This window comes from Ornithorhynchus anatinus, chromosome 2 (assembly GCF_004115215.2).
Source record: "Ornithorhynchus anatinus isolate Pmale09 chromosome 2, mOrnAna1.pri.v4, whole genome shotgun sequence".
Lineage (NCBI taxonomy): Eukaryota > Metazoa > Chordata > Mammalia > Monotremata > Ornithorhynchidae > Ornithorhynchus > Ornithorhynchus anatinus.
The window spans coordinates 1,529,129-1,551,808 of NC_041729.1; the positions used below are offsets into that span (position 1 = coordinate 1,529,129).

Sequence of the window (22,680 nt, forward strand, 5' to 3'; positions counted from 1 at the left end):
TACCAACGTCGTCGTTATTGTTGTTGTCATCGTGGCTGCCGACCGCCGAGGGGGAGGGGCAGGACGGCTGGGGTGCCGCTCTGGATCGGCCCCCTCCTCACCGTCCTTCCTCTCCCCTGCCCCCTGCGCCATCCTGCCCGCCGTCCCTCTCTCCCTCTCCCCGTTTGCCGTCCCCGCCCCTGCCCCCGGGTGGGCCGTCCCTCCCGTCTCCTCCTCGTACACCGTCCGCCTCTCCCTCTCCCCGTATACTCCCCCCTCCCCTTCTCTGTAGACCGTCTCCTTCTCCCCTTCCCCGTAGACCGTCCCCCCCCCCCCCCCCTCCCCGTAGACCGTCCCCCTCTCCCCTCCCCCGTAGACCGTCCCCCCACTTCCCCACCCACCGTCCTCCCTCTCCTCTGCCCCTAGACGGTCGTGCTGTTGGTGCAGTTCATCGAAGCCATCGTGGTGCTGGTACGACAGACGTCTCACGTGCGGGTCACCCGGGCCCTGCGCTGCATCTTCCTGGTGGACTGTCGCTACTGTGGCGCCGTCCGACGGTGAGGGGACGCCGGGGATGCCGGGGGAGGCGGGGGGGGGGGGGGGGGGACAGAGACGCCCCCCCGGGGCCCCGCGGCGTCTCCCGAGCTCGGCGGCGGCCGGCCGGCGGGTTCGGGGTCAAGCGGAAGGGCGTCCGGTCCCGGGGAGCGGCCACGGACCGCGCTCGGGGCTCGCGTCGATCGGTGGTCGTGACGACCGGATTGTCGAAAACGCTCGTTCGGGTGCCAAGCTCCGTACCGGCACCCGGGGACGTCCAGGGAGTCGAGACCGGACCGCCCCTACCCACCGCGGGCTCAGACGGGGGAGGGAGGACGGGGATCTGATCCTCGTCTCTCAGAGGAGGAGACGGAAGCCCGGAGCGGGTCAGTGGCCCGCCAAAGGTGACGCGGCGGGCCCGGCGCCCGGGGCTCCGGGCCCCCCGGCTGGTGCTTCGCCCACCGGGCCGGGTAGGCCTGGGCGGCTGAGGCCCCGGTGGGCGGAGGAGGGGGGGCCCCGTGGGGGGGGGGGGCAGGCCAAGGGGTGTCTTCTGCGCTCCTCCCAGAGGCCGGAAGGGGGTGGGGGGGTGGGCTGTCTCCCCGCCACGCTCCCGGCCGTCCCCCGGGACGGCGCGGCACACCTCAAAAGCTGCAGGTTTCTGCTCGCTTCCGGCTCTCCGGGCCGGTCCTCCTCCCCCTGCCCCGGTGCAGCAGACGGAGCACGGGGATGGGAGGCGGGAGACCCGGGTTCCGGTCCCGGTTCCGCCGCGGCCCTGCCGGGCGACCTCGGGTGAATCGCCGAGCTTCTCCGGACCTCGGTTTCCTCCTCTGTAAATCGGGTTCTCCCTCCCCCTTAGACTGGGAGCCCCGAGTGGGACAGGAACCGGGTCCGACCCGATCGTCTCGGCTATCCCCCGGCGCTCGGCACAGGGCTCGGCACACAGTAAGCGCTTAATGAGCACCATCGCCGTCATCCGCATCATCGCCGTCACTGTCGTTACCGTTAGTGTTACGATCGTTGCTGTTAATGCCGTCTCGCCCGCCTTCACCATCCGGATCCGTTCTCTCGGCCCCGACCCCCGTCCGCTGCGGACCGGATTAGTTTACCGGGATCTCCCGTCCCCCCGCCGCCTTCTGAAGCGTGCCCCCGAGACGCCGCGACAGCAGGCGACCCCAGTCCCGGCTCCGGGGGGGGGGGGGGGGGGGGACGACACCGGTTGGGAACCCGAGGCAGCAGGGGCCCTCCCGGGGAGCGTTTAGCCTGGGGTGGGGGTGCCGCCTCCGACCCCAGCTCCGGTCGGCGGGAAGTGGAATCGGGGTCCCCCACGGGGAGCCCCGCACCCCGGCCTCCCGTGACCCGGGTGGCCTTCTCTCCCGGCCAGGAACCTGCGGCAGATCTTCCAGTCTCTGCCCCCCTTCATCGACATTCTCCTCCTCCTGCTCTTCTTCATGGTCATCTTCGCCGTCCTGGGTCAGTGTCCCCCGCTCCCAGCCCCCCACCCTTCGCTGATGAGTCCCTGTCGCACCGTCTCCTCAGCCCAGGAGACGCCGAGAAATCGGAGAAATCGGAGCATCCGGCCTCCGTGTCCGGCGCTCCGGCCGCTCCCAGACCGCCTGCCTCTGTCTCTCCTAGCCCCTTCTCTCCCGAGCCCCGCCGTCCCTCTCCCCACCCTCCTCCCACCACTGTCCTCGCAAGCTGCCCCTCTCCCCTATCTGGCGGTGGGGGCGGTGGTGGGACCCGGGGTGGAGCCGTGAGACACCGTGCACGAGCGGTGTGGGACCCTCCCCGGGTGGCTGGAGGTGAGATCTGGGGTGGGGGCCGTGAGACTCTTCGGGAGTGGGGAGAGTGGCCGTCGCTGGGTGCCTGGACCCCGGGGTCCTTCCGGAGCATCCCTGGGACTTAGGCAGTCTAATCCCCTTCCCCCTGTGCCTTTCCACCCCGCAGGTTTTTATCTGTTCTCTCCCAACCCCTCGGACCCCGTGAGTACCACCAAACAGATCGTCATTTAGCATCCTCCCCGCCTCAGCTCGTCGAGCGACCGACCCCGGAGGGAATTTGCGGCGGGTGGGGGACGGGGACCTGGGATTTAATGCCAGGGGCCACGACCCCTCTCCGGGTCCTCCCGTGATCATCCCCGGGGGCCTAGTCCGATAGCCGAGCGACAGCTTCCGGCGTCCGGTCGGGGCTCGGTCCATCACCGGTCCCGCCGCCCTCCGTGCTGGAGCGCGGCCGGGGATCGGGCCCAGGCCTCGGCAGGCAACTGAGCCATCCCTCCCTGCGCCTCCGAGGGGCCTCTCGGTCTCGGCTGAGGGCCGGGGCTGGGGTCCGAGCCACTGTGGGGACCCCGTCAGCCCTTAGCCGAGACCGCCCGGTCCCTGTTTCGTCCTCGCCCCGAGCAGCCGCGGGGACTCGGGGAGCCGGTCCCGCCCTTTGACGCGTCCTGAGCCCGCGGCCCGGTGGGTGGGCGGGGCCGGGACGGAGGGGTCCCGGGGCTCCCTCCCCTCTGGGATCCCCAGCTCGATCCGGCCCCGCCGTGGGCCCTCTCACCCCGGGCGTCTCCCGCAGTATTTCAGCAGCCTGGAGAACAGCATCGTCAACCTCTTCGTCCTCCTGACCACTGCCAAGTGAGTCTCGCCCCCTCCTCCGGGCAGTGGCCCCCGGTGGGCTGGCCTGGGTCCGCTCCCCGCCGACCGGCGCCTGGCCTCGCGCCTCCCGCCCCGCCTGCGCCTCCCCGCGTTCCCTCGGAAGTCTTTCCGGCAAGGCAGGACCCAGACACGGCGGCGGGACCAGAACGCGGTGGCGGGACCGGGTCGCGGCGGCGGGTTTTCCTGCGGGGGAGGTCGGGCCGAGCTGCTTCCCGCTTGGGGAATACCTCTCCCTTCCTACTCCGTCCTGCCTTCTCTCCTCCGTTCCCTCGCCGCCGCGAGGCCGGGATCGGGGGGGGGGTGCGTGGGGAAGCCTGGATTGGACAGACCGTTTCCGGGTCCCCGTCCCCCCTCAGCGGAGCCCCTCCAGCCACTCGCGGCAGAGTTTCCCCCAGCTCTGGTGCCCGGGAAAGCCTCTGAATGTCACAGTGGGGCTCTCGGCGCTGTTCAGAACGGGCCGGGAAACTTAGGCCGAACATTCCGGGCCTTGCTGAGATTCACCCAGCTGATTTGGGGCTGAGGGAGGAATAGAACTCGGGTGGTGGGGCTTTCAGCCCGGGTTCGAGCGGAGCCGGCCGTCCTTCCCGGGGCCAGAGTGGGGCCGAGCCGGGGTCGGTCCGGGCCCGGAGTCCTCCTCGGGGGGGAGCCTGTTGGCCGGAAACCTTTCCCGGCCGGGGACGGATCCCCGGGCGGGATTGGAACCCGGAGCCCGCAGGGCTGCCGGCTGGCCGCCCTTCCTGCTGCACCCCAGGAAACGAATCCGGGCCGGGCCCCGTCGCTGGGGAGATGGGTCGGTCGGTCCGTCGGTCAGTGGTGTGGGTCGAGTGCTCGCGGAGCGCTGTACTGAGGACGTGGGAGAGTCCAGTCGAGTTAGAGTCCAGGGAGATATCGGTCCCCCCAGAAGGGAGGCAGGCGGTACAAGCAATTGCAGGGAGGGAGAGCGGACGGGTCTAAGGAACCGCTGCAGTGAAACCTCTGGAAGGGGAGGCCGAGGGGGGGGGGGGGGGGGGCGCCGTCCGGCCCCCTCGGTGGGCACTGGGGTCGGAGAGGACGAAGGGGGAGGGTCTGGGCCGGGGGGAGCCTGAGGTGGGGGTGGGAGGGAGGAGGCGTCCTCCGGGGCTCTCTGTGGGTGCTGGGGCTGGAGAGGGAGAGGCGCTATCCAGCCCCGACCGGCCCCGTCGGTGGGTTCCGGTCACGGGGATGCAGTTTCCCGGACGTGATGATGCCTTCCTACTCCCGGAGCGGTTGGTCCTGTGTCTTCTTCATCGTGTACCTCTCCATCGAGCTGTACTTCATCATGAGCCTGGTGAGTTGGCCCGGGGCGGACCGGGGGGGCGGTGAGGGCCGACGGGATCGCCACCCACCGTGGCCCTCCGCGGCCCGGGCCGGGCCCTCCCGGGTCCGGCCAGAGAGCTGGGATGGGCTCGGCTGGGGGAGAACCCGGGTCCCCACCCCCCTCGTCCCCGTGGCGAGGATGCCAGGGATGCCAACGGCCCCCCTCCCCCCCGCCACTTCTCGGGGCCAGCCGGAGAGCCGGGCCGGATGCCGGAGTCCCCGCTCGCAGCTATCTGCCCTTCCCTCTTCCGCCTTTCATTCACTCGTTCAGTTCAGTCATATTTATTGAGCGCTTACTGTGTGCAGAGCACTGTTCTGAGCCCTTGGAGAGTACGGTTCGCAGTAAAGAGAGACGAACCCTGCCCACGCCAGACTTACAGTCTGAGGGGGGAGACAGACATCAAAACCAAGTGAACAGCCATCAGTATAAATAAAAAGAGTTATAGATATATTCACATCAAATCAAGCAAACGGGCATCGGTATAAATAAATAGAATTATAGATATGTACATATATACACAAGTGCTGCGGAGTGGGGGGGAGGGTGGTAAAAGGGAGCGAATCGAGGCGACGCGGAGGGTAGGGGGAGGTGAGGAAAAGGAGGGCTTGGTCTGCCTTCTCGGACGGTCCTTCCTGGCCTCGCCAGTGGCCGGCTGGTGTTGGGGAAGGGATTCCCTCTCCGGGCACGGGACCCTCTTACTCTTTGGCGAGTGGGAGGCCGAGACACACCCTCGATATCCATCTTCAGGCCAGGGAAGGGAAAGGGAACACAAGGTGGAAAGTAATAATACCTCATTAGGCCGTCGGGTTAGAGCCGATAGATAAGCTCTGGCCGCCGTTCCAAATGGGGCTCACAGTCGGTGCAGGAGGGAGAACGGGAGAGCGAGCTGTTCCTCACTCGCCTCGAGGATATCAGGACCGGAAGGAATGGGGTAAATAATAATAATAACGACACTTGTGATATTTGTTAGGCGCTTGCCGATTGCCCGGCGCTGTACTAAGCGCTGGGATGGTTACAAGCAAATCGGTTTGGACACCGTCCCCGGTGCACGTGAAGCTCACGGGCTCAGTCCCGATTTTCCAGATGAGATAACCGAGGCCCAGAGAATTGAAGTGACCTGGCCAAGGTCTCACAGCAGACCAGTGGCGGAGCCGGGATTAGAACCCGGGTCCTTCTGACTCCCAGGCCCGTGCTCCATCCACTGGGCCGCGGCTGCTTTTCAAAACTGGAGGAGGAGGGATTTAGGGAGGAAGGATTTATGTGAGACTTTGGACCGTCAAGAGCACTAAAATCTAGCGGTAGGGAGTGTTCAAGGCCCAACGTTTTAGAAGCTTCTAACCCCTGGGGTGGATGCAGGGTATTCGGAGGGAACACGATCCCTGTCCCGCCCCGGGGGTCCCAATCTGAGAGGAAGGGGGAGAGAGCGTTTAATGCCCATCTTTCAGGAAACCGAGGCCTGGAGAAGCTAAACAGCCGTGGTCTACTTACTGAGCACCCATTAGGTGCAGCGCACTGTACTGGGGAGAACTGCACCCAGAGGGCCCATGGCAGAGCCAGGACGGGAACCCCGGCGCCCTGTGTTCCAGTCCCGGGCCCCATCCACAAAGTGATGCCGCTCCGAGTCGGCGAGCGGAGGTCTTACGCTCTGGGCCCTTCCCCCGCAGCTCCTCGCCGTCGTGTTCGACACCTTCAACGACTTCGAGAAGCGGAAGTTTAAGTCCCTGCTGCTGCACAAACGGACCGCCATCCAGCACGCCTATTGCCTCCTCACCAGCCAGCGGGTATGAAAGATGGGCCCTGGGCCTTGGGCTGGATCTGTTAGAGCACTTGCTCCGTGCCAAGCGCCGTGCTGGATCTGGGGTGGATACGAGCTAATCAGATCCGACGGTCTCTGACCCGCGTGGGGTTCGCAGTCAAGCCGGGGGGAGAATAGGGATCGAATCCCCGTGAGGAAACCGAGGGCCAGCGAAGTGAAGTGATTCGCCCGAGGTCATCCAGCAGGCCAGCGCCGAGCCGGGATTAGAACCCAGGTCCTCGGATTCCTAGACCAGGGCTCCGTCCGCTAGGTTGCGTTGCTTCTTCAGTTTGACCGCCGAGCGACACCCCCTTCTCCCGCCGCGAGCCGAGCCACCTTCCTGCCGGTGTTTCGGGGAGGGGGGGGGCCCCGTGAGACGAGAGAGCGGTTTATGGGGGCCGTTGTCCGAGGTGGGTGAGGGGCGTGAGTCGAGCCACAGCCGAGCGGAAACCCAGCTGTGGGGATTGTGGAATTGTACATTCCAAGTGCTTGGTACAGTGCTCTGCGCGTAGTAAGCGCCCAATAAATATTATCGAATTGTGTCAGGACCGGTTCGCTTAGGACCCCTGGGCCCAGCCAGGTTCCATCCTGGGGGGGGGGGGGGGGGGGGGGGGGGGGGTCTGCGCTCCCACCCAACCGGGTTCTGTGTTCCTGGGGCTCTTGGCTCTCGCCCAGCTGGCCTCTGGCCCTCTCCCCGGGCCCGGACACCACGTTCCCCCAGCCTCCGGCTCTCTCCCCAGGTGCAGGCCGGGATCTCTTACAAGCACTTCGAAGGGTTGATGCGGTTCTACCAGCCGCGGATGCGAGCCCGAGAACGCTATCTCACCTTCAGAGCCCTCAATCAAAGCAATATGCCCGTCCTCAGGTGGGCCGGGGGCCGGGGGCCACGAACCTGGGGGCCGGTATCTGGGGTTTTGGCTCACCCGAACGCGTGGGGCCCCCTCTGTACCCTCTAGCCCCTGACCCCGGCCTGGCCCCTCCATGCCCGGGCAGCCCGAGCTGCCGACAAGCTGGGAAGACTGGGCACGTTGCCCCGCCCGGGCCCCGACCCCGTCCGCCGTTGCTGGCGCGGCCTGGCGTCACCTCTCCCGCCGGCCCTTCCCCCGCCTGGCACTTCGCGGGCGGCGGCTCCCAGGCCCCGGCCGGACCCGTGTCGGCTCCCGGGGCGGGAAAGGAGTCAGAACCGCGGGGGCCGGTGAGGGCGAATCCCGGCCGGCCGTGCTCCCGGGGGACTCTAGGATGCCGGGGGGGTGGGATGAGGGGTTGGGCCGATGGGTGAAGGGCTCCCTTTCCCGGTGACCCCCCCCCCCCCCACGCCCCCTGCCCATCCACCCCCCCCCCCGCCAAGGGAAGGAGAGGAAGCAGGGTTGGGGGGCGGGGATGGCGCAGAGCTTCCGAGGGCTCGCCCCAGACCTCCCTTCTCCTTCCCTTGCGCCCCTCCAGCCTGGAGGATTTTTACGACATCTACGAAGTCGCTGCCTTAAAGTGGAAGGTGAGCGTGTCGGGAGTTCGGGGCGGGAGACCGGGGCCCGGCCGGGCTACCGGGCCCAGAGGCCGGAGAGCGGGGGCCGGCTGGGGTTCGCGGAGCCGCCCTCTGTCACTTACCTGACCTCATCTCTGTCGGGCCCGAGGGAAGAGTGAAGCAGGTTGTCGGAAGAGTGGATTCGGGGGGCGGGTCCGTTTGCCAGGACGCTAACCCGGTCTCCCCCCACACCCCGGCCAGGCCAAGAGGAACCGCGAGTACTGGTTTGATGAGCTTCCGCGGACGGCCTTCCTCATCTTCAAAGGTCGCTCTCCGTCCGGGCCGGCGTGGCCCTGCCCCGCTTCCAGCCTCCTGTCTGTCTGTCTGCCTCTGCCCCACCCCCAGCCTTCTCTCTCTGTCTGTCTGTCAGCCTCAGCCCCGCTCTCTGACTTGTGGCTGCCAGCCTCCGCCCTGCTCCCAGCCTCCCGTTTTTCTGTCTGCCAGCCTCTGCCCCAGCCCACCTAATAATAACAGTGGTGTTCGTTAAGTGCTTACTCTGTGCCATGCGCTGTACTGAGCGGTGGGGCGGAGACAAGCTGAGCGGGTTGGATACAGTCCCTGTCCCACGTGGGGCTCAGTGTCACTCCCCGTTTTACAGATGAGGTAACCGAGGCACAGAGAAGGGAAGTGACTTGCCCGGGGTCACGCAGCAGGACAAGGGGCAGAGGTGGGATTAGAACCCATGACCTTCCGACTCGCAGGCTCATGCTCTGCTTCTCTCTGTCGCCGTCTGCCCGTCCCTGTCTGTGTGTCTCCAACTGTCAGCCTCTGCCCCAGTCCCAGCCTTCTGTCTGTCTGTCTGTCTGTCTGTCCGTCAGCCTCCGCTCTGGCCCATTTATCCCCGTTTGTCTGTCTGTAAGCCTCTGTCTGTCACCGTCTGCCAGCCTCTCTCTGCCTCCGCGAAGCAACGTGGCCTAGTGGCTAGAGCACGGGCCTGGGAGTCCGAAGGACCTGGGTTCTCATCCCGGCTCTGCCACTTATCTACGGTTTGACTTGGGGCGAGTCACTTAACTCCTCTGTGGCCGTTACCTCGTCTGTAAAATAGGGATTGTTATTGTGAGTCCCGTGTGGGACGTGGACTCTATCCAGCCCGATTAGCTTAGGTCTACCCCAGAGCCTAGAAAAGTGCTCGACGCATAGTAAGCGCTTAACAAACGCCATAATTATTATCTTTCGGTCCCTGTCTCCGTCTGGCAGTCCCGACCCGTCCCGTCTGCTTCTGTCAGCCTCTGCCCTGGTCCGTCTGTCTGTCTCTGTCTCTGTCTCTCTCACTCAGGCTGCGTGGCTGTGTCTGTCTGTCTGTCTGTCTGTCACAGACTGGTTGCTTTCCTGCTGCTCTCTCTGTCTCTCAGACTCTCTGATAACGGCGGTGTTTGTTAAGTGGGCTAAGCACCGGGGTGGCTACGAAACAAGCGGGTCGGACACAGTCCCCGTCCCCACCTGAACCGTCCTTTTCCTCGGCCTCGCGGACACAACCCTCCCCTCCTGAGGGACCACCTCCTCCTGGGGGCCTTCCTGGGTTGCCTAACGCTCCCCAGGCCGGGTCACATCCCGTCAGCCTCCTGGGCCCTCTCTGCCACCTTCGTCTCCGTCTCTCCTGCTCCGCCGTCCCCGCCTCGATCACCCTGTCGCCGACCGGCTCGTTCCGTCCGCCTCTCTGTCCCCGATGTGACGTGTCTGTCTCTGACTCGGTCCGTCCGTCTGTGTCTGATTGGGTGTATCTTTCTCTGACCCGGTGTGTCCGTCTGTGTCCGACCCGGTGAGTCTTTGTCTGACCCGGTCCGCCTCTGATCCGGTGCGTCTCTGTCTGACCCTGTCGGTTGGTCTACCTGGTTCTCGGCTGCCTGTCTGTCTCCGACCTGGTCTGTCTGCCTGCGGCCCGCTCCGTTTGCCTGTGTCTGACCCAATCTCTTGGCCCGACTGTCTGTCACCCGGTCCGTCTGGCTCCGTCCCGGTCCGTCTGGCTCTCTGTCTGTGGCCCAGGCTGTCTGCCCGTCTCTGACCCGATCCGTCTGTCCGCCCGTCCGTGGCTCGGTTTGTCCGCGTGTGGTCCAGTCGAAGCTAGCGTCGGCTGGATGGGGGGCCGGGGGAGTCGGGGCATTTCTGGGAATAAAATGTGATTCGATCTCTTCCCCCCCCCCCCCAGGCATTAACATCCTGGTCAAGTCCAGGGCATTCCAGTACTTCATGTGTAAGTGAGGGGCCGGTTGCTGCTGCCAGAGAAGGCTCGGCGTGGGGGGGGGGATGTGCGTTTGGGTTTCCGGAAGGGGAGGGGGGCTCTCAGCGGCAGAATCCAGGGATGGGGCCGAGCCTCGTCCAGCTCAGAGCTGGCAAGTTGGCCCGGTTCAGCGGGGTGTGCAGCTGGCCTGGGGCGAGCCCAGGTCCGCCGGTCAGCTTGCCCTCGGTTCCACCGCGTCTTGTTCCCGTTCCCCAGCGGGGGCCGAGGAGGTATGATCGGTCAGGGTGGCTGGCCACCCCAGTGAGGTGACCTCTGGAGCCCGGAGTGTGTAGCTGAGGCGAGCGGCCTCTGGAAATTCCCCGGCCCTTTTCCGGTTCACTCTGGGTGCCGCTACTCCTGAGGGACTGGTGTTGGGGGCGGGTGGCTTCGCAGGGGCCCGGGAGCCGGTGGGAACGGGCGGAGACCGGAAACGGGAGGGAGAGCCTGTGGGGAGAGAGATGTCAGGGTGAGGGCTTGAGGGGGTCACCCCGACATTGGCCCGGGAGCCACCGCGGGGTCGGAGCCCCGAGGTGGCAGGAAAGGCTGTGGGCGGGCAGCAGAGGGTAGGAGCGGGGCCGGGTCACCTCTTCCCCGGGGTCCTCACGGCCGTCTTCCCCGCCCTCTGCCGGGGTCCCTCGGTGGGCTGTCTCCGCTTCCAGACGTGGTGGTGGCCCGTGAATGGGCTGTGGATCCTCGTGGAGACGTGTAATGCTGCAAGGATATGGTGGGCGCTCCCTGCCTGGGAGGGACCGCCTCCTCCCGGAAGTCTTCCTGCCTTCCTGACCTCTCATCTTCCTGCTCGCGCCGTCCCGTCCACTTCCTCAGCCTTCCCGCGTTATCCGTCTGTTGAATGCACTGCCGTGATTGCTCCCGGCTTTTAATCCGGGGCCGACGGGGGGCTGAGCGCTGTAGTGAGTGCGTGGAAGGGCCCGACAGAGTTACTAGATCCCTGCCCCGAAGGAGTTTACGCTCTAGTGCTGAGTTGTTATGTGAGAATCAGATTACTAATAATTGTGGTATTTGTTAAGCGCTTACTGTGCGCCAGGCACTTTACTGAGTGCTGTGGTGGATGCGAGCTAATTGGATTGGACACAGTCCCCGTCCCCCGTGGAGCTCGCGGTCTTCATTCCCGTTGTACGGTTGAGGTAACTGAGGCCCAGGGAAGGGAGATGACTTGCCCAGGGTCACACAGCGGGCAAGTGGTGGAACTGGAATTAGAAGCCAGGTCCTTCTGACGCCCGCGCCCGTGCTGTTACCACTGGGCCATGCTGCTCCTCTAAGACATAGTTAAGGCATGGTTCCTGGCCTACAAGGAGCAGGAGTTGTAGGGGTTTGGGGGCCAAGTAAGGGAAGACGGAGGACACGATCCAGTCAACAGTCAGGACCAGTTAAGAGAGCGATTCCAGCACACTGACCGTTAAGCGGTGCTCGACTGAAGTTCCGAAGGCCTCTGTGCCTCTGTCCTTAGTTTCACTTGTGCCTATTATTCGGGCCTGCTTATGCTCGTTCTCTCTTTCTCTCTCTCTCTCTCTCTCTCTCTCTCTCTCTCTCTCAGACCGGCCGTTTGTTTAATCTTTTGTCCATTGGACTGTAAGTTCTCAGGGACAGAGAATGCGGTTTTTGCTTCTCTTTTCTGCGTCCAGCACTTGATCTTGTGCTGTGCTCACAGCAGGCACCAGTCCAGTGCTCCGCAGAGAGTAGGCACCCGGTACAGGGCTCTACACACAGTACAAGTCCAGCATAGGGCTTTGCAAGCAGTAGGTGTCCAGTACAGGGCCCTGCGCACGGGTGTCCAGTAATAATAATAATTATGGCGTTTGTTAAGTGCTTACCGTGTGCCAGGCACTGTGTTAAGTTTTAGGATGGGTACAAGCAAAGCGGGTTAGACGCAACCCGGTCCCACGTGGGGCTCACGGTCTCGATCCCCATTTTACGGATGAGGGGACCGAGGCCCGGAGAAGTGAAGTGACTCGCCCGAGGTCACACGGCCGGCAAGTGGCGGAGCAGGGATCGGAACTCATGACCTTCCGACTCCCAGGCCCGGGCTCTGCCCACCGGTCCGTGCCGCGTCTCGTGCTGTGCCGCTTCCCTGCGGGGCTTTGCGCACAGTAGGTGTCCGGTACGGGCTTTGCACACGGTGGGCCTCCACTACAGGCTTTGCACACAGTAGGCGTCCGTTACAGGGCTCTGCACCCGGTAGGAGTCCGGTAGAGGGCTGAGCACACAGCAGGCGTCCAGTACGGGGCTCTGCGCTCACACAGCCATGCCGGTCTATATCTCTGCGTCCGGTGGGCGCCCCCGGCGCGGGTTCGGGTGTCCGGTAGGCCTCCCGCCCGGGCCTCTGCAGACGGTACAACGTTCAGTCCGGGGCTGTGCACTCCGGATAACGAAGTAGGAGTCCTCACACCGAGAAATGACAGATGAGTCTCGGTCGGAGACCGTGGGACCGAGAACCCGTGCGGATGAGTTGCAGCGGTATGTGGTGGCGGGTTCAGCAACGTTCACACTCCTCTGATACTCCGCTGGCCCGTTCCCTCCGGGGCCGACCCAGCGGGTGGCGGCAGGGGGTGCGGGGGAACCCTTGTGGCCCTTTCACGCAGCTTGTGTGCTCTCCCCTTTGAGAGCCGCTTTTTAATTATTCATTCAGTCGTATCTATTAAGCGCTTACTGTGTGCAGAGCACTGTACCAAGCGCTTGAAGAATTATGGTATTTGTTAAGCACTTACTGTGTGCCAAGCACTGTTCTAAGTGCTAGGATAGATGCACGGTGATCAGGTGGTTCTACGTGGGGCTCACAGTCCTCATCCCCATTCTACCCGCGAGGTGATCGAGGCCCACAGAGAAGCGAAGTGACGCGCCCAGAGTCACACAGCAGACAAGTGGCGGGGCCGGGATTAGAACCCACAGCCTCTGACTCGTAAACCTGTGCTCTTTCCAGTAAGCCACACTGCCTTTTCATGAATTAGTAATAACGGTGCCTGTTAAGCGCTTCCTATGTGCCATGTACTGTTCCTGAGCACTGGGCAGATACAAGTTCATCGGGTTGGACACGATCCCTGTACCCACACGGGGGCTCGCACTTCTTAATCCCCACTTTACAGAGGAGGTAACGGGCCCGCGAGAAATGAAGCGACTTGCCCAAGGTCACCCCGTCAGGCACGTGGTGGAGCCGGGATTAGAACCCGGGCTGACTCCCAGGCCCGTGCTCTATCCACTAAGCCGCGCTGCTCCTCTTATCCAGCCGTTCCTTCTCTCTGCCTTCCAGGGGGGAACTTCTTCTCGAAGGAGGTGCCCTGGAGTTCCATCTCCTTCCTGACCGGTGAGTTCTCGAGGTTCCTGTGCCAGGAAACCCTTCCCGGGGAGGGCCGGGTGGCTGGGAAGATTGTGTGTCGGGATGCTGTCCTTCATTCGGTAGTATTTATTGAGCGCTTACCATGTGCCGAGCACTGTACTAAGCGCTTGGAATGAGCAAGTCGGCAACAGGTAGAGACAGTCCCCGCCCTCTGACGGGCCTACGGTCTAATCGGGGGAGTCGGGCGGACGAGAACGGTGGCAATAATAGAGTCAAAGGGAAGGACATCTCGTAAAAACAATGGCAGATGAATAGAATCAGGGTGATGTTCGTTCGTGCAGGGGCGTGTGGGTTTGTGTGTTCACGTGGAAGGTTGCGTGTCCAGGTGCGGGTTCCGTGGGTTTGTGTGTTTTACAACGGAAGGTTGCGTGGCTGGGCGTATAGGTTTGTGGAGGTCTGCGTGTATATGTGGAAGGCTTTGTGGCCAGGTGTCTGCATCTGTGAAGGATGATGCGGCTTACGCGCCGTATAAACCTGGAAGGGGTGCGACGGTCCGCATCACTGATTTTGCTCCCTTTGCTCATCCCCCCTCCAGCCCACAGCACCTATGTAACAGATCTGTCATTTATATGTTGTATTGATGTCCCTCTCCCCCTCTCTAGACTGTAAGCTCATCGTGGGCGGGGGAATGTGTCCGTTTACTGTCGTACTCCCCGAGCGCTTAATACAGTGCTCTGGGAGTGCTCGATAAATAGGGATGAACCGGCCGTGCAGGCGTGAGTCCCTGAAGGCGTGTGGGTGGAAGGCGTGTATCCGTGGAGGTTTGTGTGGCTGTTTTTCCCAACCTGGCTTCTCCGGGCAGTGTACGGGGTGGAGCTCTTCCTGAAAACCACTGGTTTGGGTCCCGTGGAGTACCTCTCCTCCGGCTGGAATCTGTGAGTGGGTCCGCACGGCGGGGGGCTGGACGGCTGGGGTCCGGACAGGAGAGGGCCGGAGATGAGCGGGAAGGGGAGGACCCAACGGGAAGTTCGGAGGTTGGGGACGGGGGTGGGGGGGTCTGTATGGGGGAGGACCAGATCGGGGGGCTGGGAGGAGGAGACCGGATCGGGGAGGGGACCGAATCGGAGGTGGCGGGGATCGACCGGACGTGGAAGGGAGCCGGATGGGGAAGGTCCGGGAGTGAGGCCGTCCGTGCTTGCTTATGATCAGAGGATCCCAAAGAGAACCCTCAGGCCCTGGTCAGAAAGCTTCCAAGATCCACGACCCCTAGATGAGCAAGGCTGAGGGCTCCGGGACACCCGAGTCCCCTGCTTGGCGCCAGGTCTGGCTTCCTGGATTTCAGACCGCCCCCCACCCCCCCGCCACGCCTCAAACCCCTCCGTAAAGTTGGGGGTCTTATTGTGGGCGGGCTGGAGATCGTCGACCGGTGCAGAGGCCGCCGTCAGACTGGGGAGAGGAGACGGGCGACGGTGGTGGTCCCCGTCGCGGGGGGAGCCGGACCTGGGGCAGATAACCGTTGGAAGCTGGGGGCCAAAGCAGGCGACGACGGGATGAGGCGACGGGGGAGACGGGATCGGGAGATGTGTCGTTCTCTCTTCCTGTGGTCTCCAGGTTCGACTTCTCAGTCACGGTGTTGGCCTTCCTGGGACTCGTGGCCTTGGCCTTCGACCTGGGCCCCTTGTATTTCATCATGGTCCTGCGTCCCCTCCAGCTGCTGCGGTGAGAGGGGACGGCGGTCGGGGGGGTCCGGGGGGGGACAGAGTCGTGGGGGCCCAGCGGGCAACCGTCCTCCCTTCCCCCCTCGCTCGAAGGAGAGGTGGTCCACCCTTCCCCCCTCGCTCTAAGGAGAGGAGAGACGCTGGGAAGGGGGTGGGAGGAAGCCGTTCCCCCGGAGACAAGACGACCACCTCCTCCACCCCGGGCTGACGGTGACCGCACCGGCTCTCCGTCCCGCAGGCTGTTCAAACAGAAGAACCGCTATCGGAATGTGCTGGACACCATGTTCGAACTGCTGCCTCGCATGGCCAGGTGTTTGCCGCCTCTTCCCCCCACCTCTTCCCCTCCCCCAGCCCCCCGCCTTCGTCCTCATCTTGAGTGCTCGGGTGGGAGACCGGGCTACCTTCCCAACCGGGTCCGGTAATGTCGCTGGTTTTGCCGACGTGGGGGCCGTGTTCTCTGCTGCTGCCGGGCTCCGGGTCTGGCCGTGTGTCCAGAGAGCCAGCCCTCGGCCTGTCCTTCCCTCACTGACCCGCGTCTCCCCTCCCTCCATCCTCCCACACCCAGCCTGGCCCTGACCCTGCTCATTCCTGTATATTCTTCGCCATCGTGGGCATGGAGTTCTTCTCCGGTACCCCTGTACCCCAACTGCTGCAAGTGAGTGTCCGCCCCAGCCCCCGTTCTCCCTCGTGCACGTTCCCCGGCCGCACCTCCCCCTAACCCCGAGGGCCCCTCTCCCGGCCGGGCGGACTGGCGGGGGACAGACCCGACGGTCCCGGCCCCCGGCCGGCCAGCGGAGGCTTCTCCTGGGTCCCGTCGCCGTCGGGATCGGGTCCCTGAACGCCCCCCCGTCCCTCCCGGGGCAGCACCAGCACCGTCGCCAAGTCGTACCGCTGGGTCAACCGCACTGAGGGCAACAGGACCGTGGAGGACCAAGGCTACTACTATCTCAACAACTTCGACCACATCCTCAACAGCTTCGGTGAGAGCCCCCCCCGGGGCCCGCACCCCATCCCCGTCCTCCGTCCCCGCCCTCGGACGGGACCCGGCGTCCGAGGGGAGCTGCCCCGGGAGGGGGCCGGCTCTCCGTTCGGCCCCGGGACAGTCCCACCTGCTGGTCGGCGCCTCTGAAGCCCGGAGTGCCACGCTGGGTCCCACGGCGGGATCCGTGGGTCCTGACTCCCGGCCCTTGCCCGCACCCCTTCCCAACGCCCCCCAACTCTCCGGGTCGCTCCCTCCGGGAGGGCGCCCGCCATCCCCTCTGGGGCCCGAAGCCTTCGCTGGGCCGGACGGGACACCCGCCTGCCGCCCTCCGAGGCCTCACCCCCTTCCCTCAGGCCTGGGCCCCATCCAGCTGCCTCCACCACCATCCGTAGAAGTCACCTAGTACCCTCTGGCTGCAGAGTGCCGTGCAGAGAGTGGGGACCGGAGGGGGAGGGGTGGAGTCCGGAACGGTCTCTGACCGGCGGGCTGGCGCCGAGACGCTGAGCCGCCGTCTCTGGCTCCCGCAGTGACCTTGTTCGAGCTGACCGTGGTCAACAACTGGTACATCATCATGGTGAGGAACCCTGCCCCGTGGCTCCACCCTCCCGCGCCCCCACTCCCCGTCTCTCTCCGCCCTCCACGTTCCCTTTCCCACTTCGTTAGCCGTTCCCCTGCAGCAGGGCCTTCCCTCCGAGGACCGGCCCTCTGGGGGTCAGGGCAGGGTTACCCAGGGGGAGCTGGATTTTGCCCCCGACCCCCGTGGGGGCATGCGGTGGGGGAGGGTACCCCTACCGGAGAGGCCAGAGCGACCCCTCTCTTGCACAGCCTCCCCCTCCTCCCCGGGCGCTCTTCCTTCCTTCTCCCGTCTTCTCACATTCCTCCCTCTCTCCATCCCCCTCCCTTCTTCCAGGAAGGAGTCACCTCTCAGACATCGCACTGGAGCCGCCTGTATTTCATGATCTTCTACATTGTGACCATGGCAAGTCACCCTTTCCCCGCCTGTGGGCCCTTTTTCTTCCTCCTTTCTCCTCTCCTCCTCCTCCCCCCCTTCCTCCTCCCCACTCGTTTCCTCCCTGCCTCTCTTCCCACGTCCGGACGGCTAGAGCCCAGAGCTCCGGACCGGGGCCTGGCCTAGCACAAGTTGTGAGCCCCGGGGAGGGAGCGGACTGGACTGTGGAGGCAGAAGGTGTAGCGTGTGACCAGCTGCGGCGTCTCTGTGTGTGACTCTGGGTCCCCGCAGTGGGAAGGACACCTCCCGTCCTTGAGGGAGAAGGGGCCCGCGGGTTACTTCCGCAGCGGGGTCCGCTTGGGCCAGCCCCCAGCTCCAGGACCGACCGGCTTCTCTTCTTGCCATAAAAGATCTCAGGGGATGGAGACCCCGCAGCGGCCTCTCTCGGTCGACCTTCCGTGTCGTATCTCCCCGATGGGCAGGGAGCCCCGCCTTGGGCCCCACCAGAACATCTCCTGTTGTCCCTTTGAGCCCACTGATCCTCAGTGGACGTGGAGAGCCCTAGCCGGTCTCCTCCCAGAAACCCGGCAGAGGCCGAGAGAGAGTCCCGCCCTGCCTTCTTGCCTCCTTGTCAACCTCTCCTGAACGACTGTAGTGCAAGGCGCCGGGTCCGCTTCCCCCTCAATCCGGCCCTAGCCCCACAGCTGGTCCGGGACTGTGCCGACCAGGAGGGGTGAAGGAGGGGCCGGAAGGACCGGCTGCTCCGGTGGGTCACGTCCGGCTGTTTTATCATCCCGGGCAGCCTGGATGTCAACCGCTCACCCTTCCCTCTGTTGACCTGTCACCAACTGCCCGCGCCTCTGCCGAGCCACCCTTCTGACCGCCTCTCCGAGTGCCCCCAGACCATTCCCTCTGAACCACCCCCCTTGACCGCTCCTCTCTCGGTCCCCTCTGACCCTCCCCTCCGCCGCCCCGCCCCTCCGACCGCCGCCTAGGTGGTGATGACCATCATCGTGGCCTTCATCCTCGAGGCCTTCGTCTTCCGCATGAACTTCAGTCGGAAGAACCGGGACTCGGAAGGTGGGTCCCGGCCCCCTGCACGCACACGCACACTTAACGGTGGGGAAACCGGGTTCCGAGGAGTGGGCGGAACCGCCGAAGTGAGACGGGGCAGCGGGACTGGTCGGTATCGGACGCGGGAGTCCCCGCCCTCTCCCTTACCCCCCCCCCCCCCCCCCGCGTCGCACCCAAGACTGATGCCTTGCCCCTCCCCTCCTCATCCGCCGCTCCCACCCCGCACCGGCTCAGTGGATGGCGGCATCGTGCTGGAGAAGGAGCTCTCCCGAGCGGAGCTGGGGGCCCTCCTGGAGCAGAGCCGGCTGAGGCGGGGGACCCCCTCGGACGTGGCCCAGCTGCACGAGGCCCTCGCGCTCCTGGACGAGGCCGGGGTGAGGACCACGGGGCCGGGACCCCGGGGGCTGCCGCCGGGCACGGAGGCGGGAGGGCGGCCGGGGGCACCTCTGGGAGGTTCGGGGTGTGGACTGTGACACCCGGTAGGGTCCCGGGAGGCGGCGCGGTAGAGTGGAGAACGTGCAGCTGGGAAGCAAGAGGCCTGGGTTCTAGCCCAGTCCAGTGTCTGGCTTCCTGTTTGACCTGGGACTCCTTGCCACCGAACCCCTCCGGGCCTCAGGGTCTTCCGCCGGAGAAGCGGCACGGCCCAGTGGGTGGAGCACGGGCTTGGCAGTCAGAAGGACCTGGGTTCTCATGCCGGCTCTGCTGCTTGACTTGGGGCAAGTCACTTCACTTCTCTGGGCCTCAGTTTTCTCATTTGCAAAACGGGATCAAGATTATGATTATTGTGGTATTTGTTCAGCACTTACTCTGTGCCGGGCACTGATTGTGAGCCCCGTGTAGGACGGGGACCGTGTCCAACCTGATCTGCTTGTATCCACCCCAGCACTTAGCACAGTGCGTGGCGCAGAGTAAGCGCTTAACAGATGCCACAGTTATTATTCCTGTTATTAAAATGGGAATCAGACCCTCCTCCCCTTCCCTGCTGGCCTGGGAGGGGTCCATCGGAGCCCTGCCGGGGACCAATCTGCTCCTTCTGGATCTGCCCCGCTGCTCGGCCTGGTGCCGGCGCCCGGATACCCAATACCAGTCTCTGTATTTGTGTCTCCGGGGCCAGAGGGACCACACTGGCTGAGCAGGAGAAGGGGGCCGTGTGGGGCTCCAGGTGTTCGAGGGGTTCCGGCCCCTCAAGGCTCCAGGGTTCCAGGTCCCCAGGATTATAGATCCCTTGGAGCTCCAGGGTTCCAGAGGTTCCAGGCCTCCAGGATTCCGACTCCTCGGGACTCCGGGATTCTAGCGTGCCGTAGTGGAAAGAGCACAGGCTTAGGAGTTAGAGGGCGTGGGTCCTAATCCCGGCTCTGCCACTTGTCTGCTGTGTCACCTTGAACAAGCCTCTTAACTTCTCTGGGCCTCAGTTACCTCATCTGTGAAATGGGGATGAAGACTGTGAGCCCCACGTGGGACAACCTGATTGCCCTGTATCTACCCCGGCTCTCAGAACAGTGCCTGGCACACAGTAAGCGCTTAACAAATACCGTCAATATCATTATTAGGTCCCCAAGGGCTCTAGGGCTGCAGGCCTCCAGGGTTTCTGGGGTTCCAGGCGCTCCAGGGCTCCAGGATTGCAGGCTCCCTGGGCCCCCATCTGTGTCCCGTGGCTTCCCCTGCAACTCATCTCCCTTCTCTCCCAGCAAAGCTCTATGGTGTTTCTGGGGCGCCGATCCAGGACCAAAAGTGACCTGAGCATAAAGATGTACCAAGAGGAGATCCAGGTAGGTGGCGTCGAGGACCGGGCCGGGGCCGACGGGGGCGAAGGGCCTGACCGGAGAAGTCAGCTCTGACCTTCCGCTCGCCGCTGTGGGCTTGAAACTGACTCCCACCCCGAGGGGCGCGGCTTTTCTGCCCACTCCCCGCCGGAGGCAGGCTTCTTGGGTGGCTTGGGAATGCCCTCTGCCTCAGCCCCATGCCAGAGGGGAGGGCGGACCCGGCCTCCACACAGTCCAGGATTTCCTACTATCCTGATTGCCCACATTCCCAGATTCCCTTACATCCCAACTTCCCTGTGACTTCACTGCCTTAGCCCCAGTCCAGTCCTGGCCTCCGGCCTCCTCCCCTCCCGGACCGTTTCCCTCGGGGCCCAGGTCAGCCTCAGATCTGGAGATCTAGGCCCCCCCCCCCGCCTTGCTCTCTGGAGGCGGCGGCTTAGAGGGCACCGTATCCGGGCCCGGAGCCTGACTGGCCCGTGAGCCGGGTGAAAGCCACCCCCGTCGGGCGCTGACCTCGGGTTCCCCGTTCCGTCTCCCCTCTGCTAAAGGAATGGTACGAGGAGCATTCACGGAGGCAGGAGGAGCAGCAGCGGAGGCACGGCGGGGCGGCGCCCCCCTCCCAGCCCGGCCAGGCTGCGGGGGTCCGGCAGCGGTCTCAGACGGTCACCTAGCCCCGGTTGACTGACCCTTCATTCTATGCAATTACCCTAGAGTGTTGTTCGACTCCCTGCCCCGGAGGGCCGGCGCCAGCGGGTGGGGGTGGAGGGGGCGATGGGGTTGAGGGGGTGCATCCAAGGTGACGGGTCTGGTTTTTAACTCCCTCCAGCACCTCCCTGGGTCACCCCCATCCCCCCAGACCCCAGACCTCATCCGCCCCCGCGGGCCACCCCAGCCCTGGACCGCCTCCCTCCCCACCCCCCGGGCCCTCTCCGGAGGGCGGCGGTTGCCCTGGGAGTTGAGACCGCCCACCTCCAACGGAATCCCGCCGCCCCCTGGGGCTGCTTCCGGGCAGGGTGGCGGTCCCGGAGGGGCCACCCTCCCCTATTTAGGCTGACCCCTGGCACCTGCCCCGGCAGAATCACCGCAACACCCCCGGAAGCCGGGAAATGAGCTCTTAAATGTGGTAACCTGCTCTCCTAGGGGGCATCTGTCCTTAGGACACAGGGAAAGGACAATCAGGGAGTGAGCTTATATTCATATATATATGTATGTATATATATATATATACACATGTATATGTATATTCTCTATAGGATCTATTTCTTTCCAGTTAAGCAAGTGCAGGCTCGGGGCGGTGGGGGCTCATTCCCACAAAGCCCCTTTCCTGTGGGCCCAGGCCCAGCTGGAAGCCCCCAAGCTAGGCTTTGGGAACGGGGGGCAGAGCTGAGGGAAGTGGGCTGAGCACAACCAGCTGGGGCTGACCCCCCCCAGACCTCCACCCCCTCACCGGGCCCAAAAGAGTGGGCGGCCAAGCCCTCTTCCCTCCGCCCGTGGTCTTCCACCCCTCCCCAGCCTGGGAACCGGGGTCCCCTCACGGCCCGGCTGCCTTGGCTTCGGCCCGGGGGGGCGCGGGGGACCCTGGAAGGGCTGGACCAGAAGTCGGAGGAAAGCCAGAGAAGGGGAGACTTGGGTTCAAGTGGCCGAGGCCCAGGCCTCTGCCCTGGGATGCCTCTTCGGCCCAGGAATCCTCAGCCTCCCCCGCCTCGGAGCAGACGATGTACCCTGCTGGACTCCGTCCCCGCTCGCCGGCCGGATCTCGGTCTAATTACGACAGCTTCTCTGGCTCGGGACATCCGAGTCTAGATGTGGAGACGCCCTCCCCCCGGCCCCAGCCCGAGAGGACGATCCCCGCTGGCTGGACGACAGGGATCACGAGGGCCCCGGGAAGTCCAGTGATATGTCCAAAGAGTCCTTTCGGCCTCTGCCCCGGGGTGGGCTGCCCCCCCCCCCCCGCCCCCGGGGGCCGGTCTGAAAGAAGATAGCACCTTTGGGGTTAAGGGGCGCCCCTCTCCGTACCCCACCCTCCCCACCCTGTTCCTCCCCAACCCCCCGCAGCCCCTAGCCTTACTCGACACCACTCAGACAATCATTTTGTACAGACGAGGGAAGAAGCGTCGAAAGATTTTGTACTTGGGCAGTTTGTGATATAAACAGTCCCCCGCTCGAGGGTCTTTGGATTTCAGGCGCATTAATAAAGGATCGTCCGCTCGGGACAGAGAGGCGGATGGTGGCCGTTCCTCTGGGGTGGGAGGTGGCTTCTCGCAGAGGTTTGGCTCTGGGGAGGGCAGGCCGGGAAACCCCGCGTGGATCGGGAAGGCTGGTTTTGGAGCCCCCTTGGCAAGTCGCTTCCCCTCAGGAGGCAGAAACACGCTTCCCGGCTCTCTGGAGTGCTCTGGAACCCTCCCGGACGACGCCGGCACATCCCCCCCGTTCTCCAGGTGGGAAGGCTGGTGTGAGGCGAGAGGGGGTGTCTCATCTGCCCGCCCCCTCCACCCCGTTTTTCCGGTCGGGGTTGGGGAGTAAGGGACCAGCCCGTCCTGGTTGTATCTTAGACCACGGTACCCCCAGATTGTTTGCTAGACGTCCCCCCCGGCTGCCTCAGCTTCCAGGCTGCATCTCCACCACGGTCTCCGTCTCTTTCCTGAGGTATCTGTTAAGTGCTTATTGGGTGCCAGGCGCCGTACTGAGTAAGCACTCGGGTAGATACGAGGTGGTCAGGTTGGACCCAGTCCCTGCCCCACGTGGGGTTCACGGTCTTAATCCCCATTTTACAGATGAGGTGACTGAGGCCCAGAGAAGTGAAGTGACTCGCCAAGGTCACACAGCAGACGAGTGGGAGAGCCAAGGTTAGAAACCAGGTAATAATAATTACG

At 64.4% G+C, this 22,680-nt stretch overlaps 1 protein-coding gene across 1 annotated transcript in view; it reads left to right on the plus strand.

Moving 5' to 3' along the window:
- The window catches only part of TPCN1 (two pore segment channel 1), a 40,287-nt gene extending 18,257 nt beyond the window's left edge, over nucleotides 1-22,030 (plus strand). The window contains 26 exon segments of the mRNA XM_039911148.1: nucleotides 406-536; nucleotides 1,895-1,983; nucleotides 2,458-2,492; nucleotides 3,079-3,137; nucleotides 4,365-4,464; nucleotides 6,159-6,275; nucleotides 7,030-7,154; nucleotides 7,733-7,781; nucleotides 8,013-8,076; nucleotides 9,958-10,002; nucleotides 10,689-10,702; nucleotides 10,704-10,734; nucleotides 13,283-13,348; nucleotides 14,184-14,256; nucleotides 14,933-15,040; nucleotides 15,278-15,349; nucleotides 15,605-15,633; nucleotides 15,636-15,673; nucleotides 15,675-15,694; nucleotides 15,904-16,019; nucleotides 16,549-16,595; nucleotides 16,932-17,000; nucleotides 17,966-18,050; nucleotides 18,279-18,418; nucleotides 19,733-19,813; nucleotides 20,356-22,030. Coding sequence (XP_039767082.1) covers nucleotides 406-536; nucleotides 1,895-1,983; nucleotides 2,458-2,492; nucleotides 3,079-3,137; nucleotides 4,365-4,464; nucleotides 6,159-6,275; nucleotides 7,030-7,154; nucleotides 7,733-7,781; nucleotides 8,013-8,076; nucleotides 9,958-10,002; nucleotides 10,689-10,702; nucleotides 10,704-10,734; nucleotides 13,283-13,348; nucleotides 14,184-14,256; nucleotides 14,933-15,040; nucleotides 15,278-15,349; nucleotides 15,605-15,633; nucleotides 15,636-15,673; nucleotides 15,675-15,694; nucleotides 15,904-16,019; nucleotides 16,549-16,595; nucleotides 16,932-17,000; nucleotides 17,966-18,050; nucleotides 18,279-18,418; nucleotides 19,733-19,813; nucleotides 20,356-20,478 — 1,926 coding nt within the window. The 3' untranslated portion in view covers nucleotides 20,479-22,030.
- The last annotated feature ends 650 nt before the right edge of the window (nucleotides 22,031-22,680 follow it).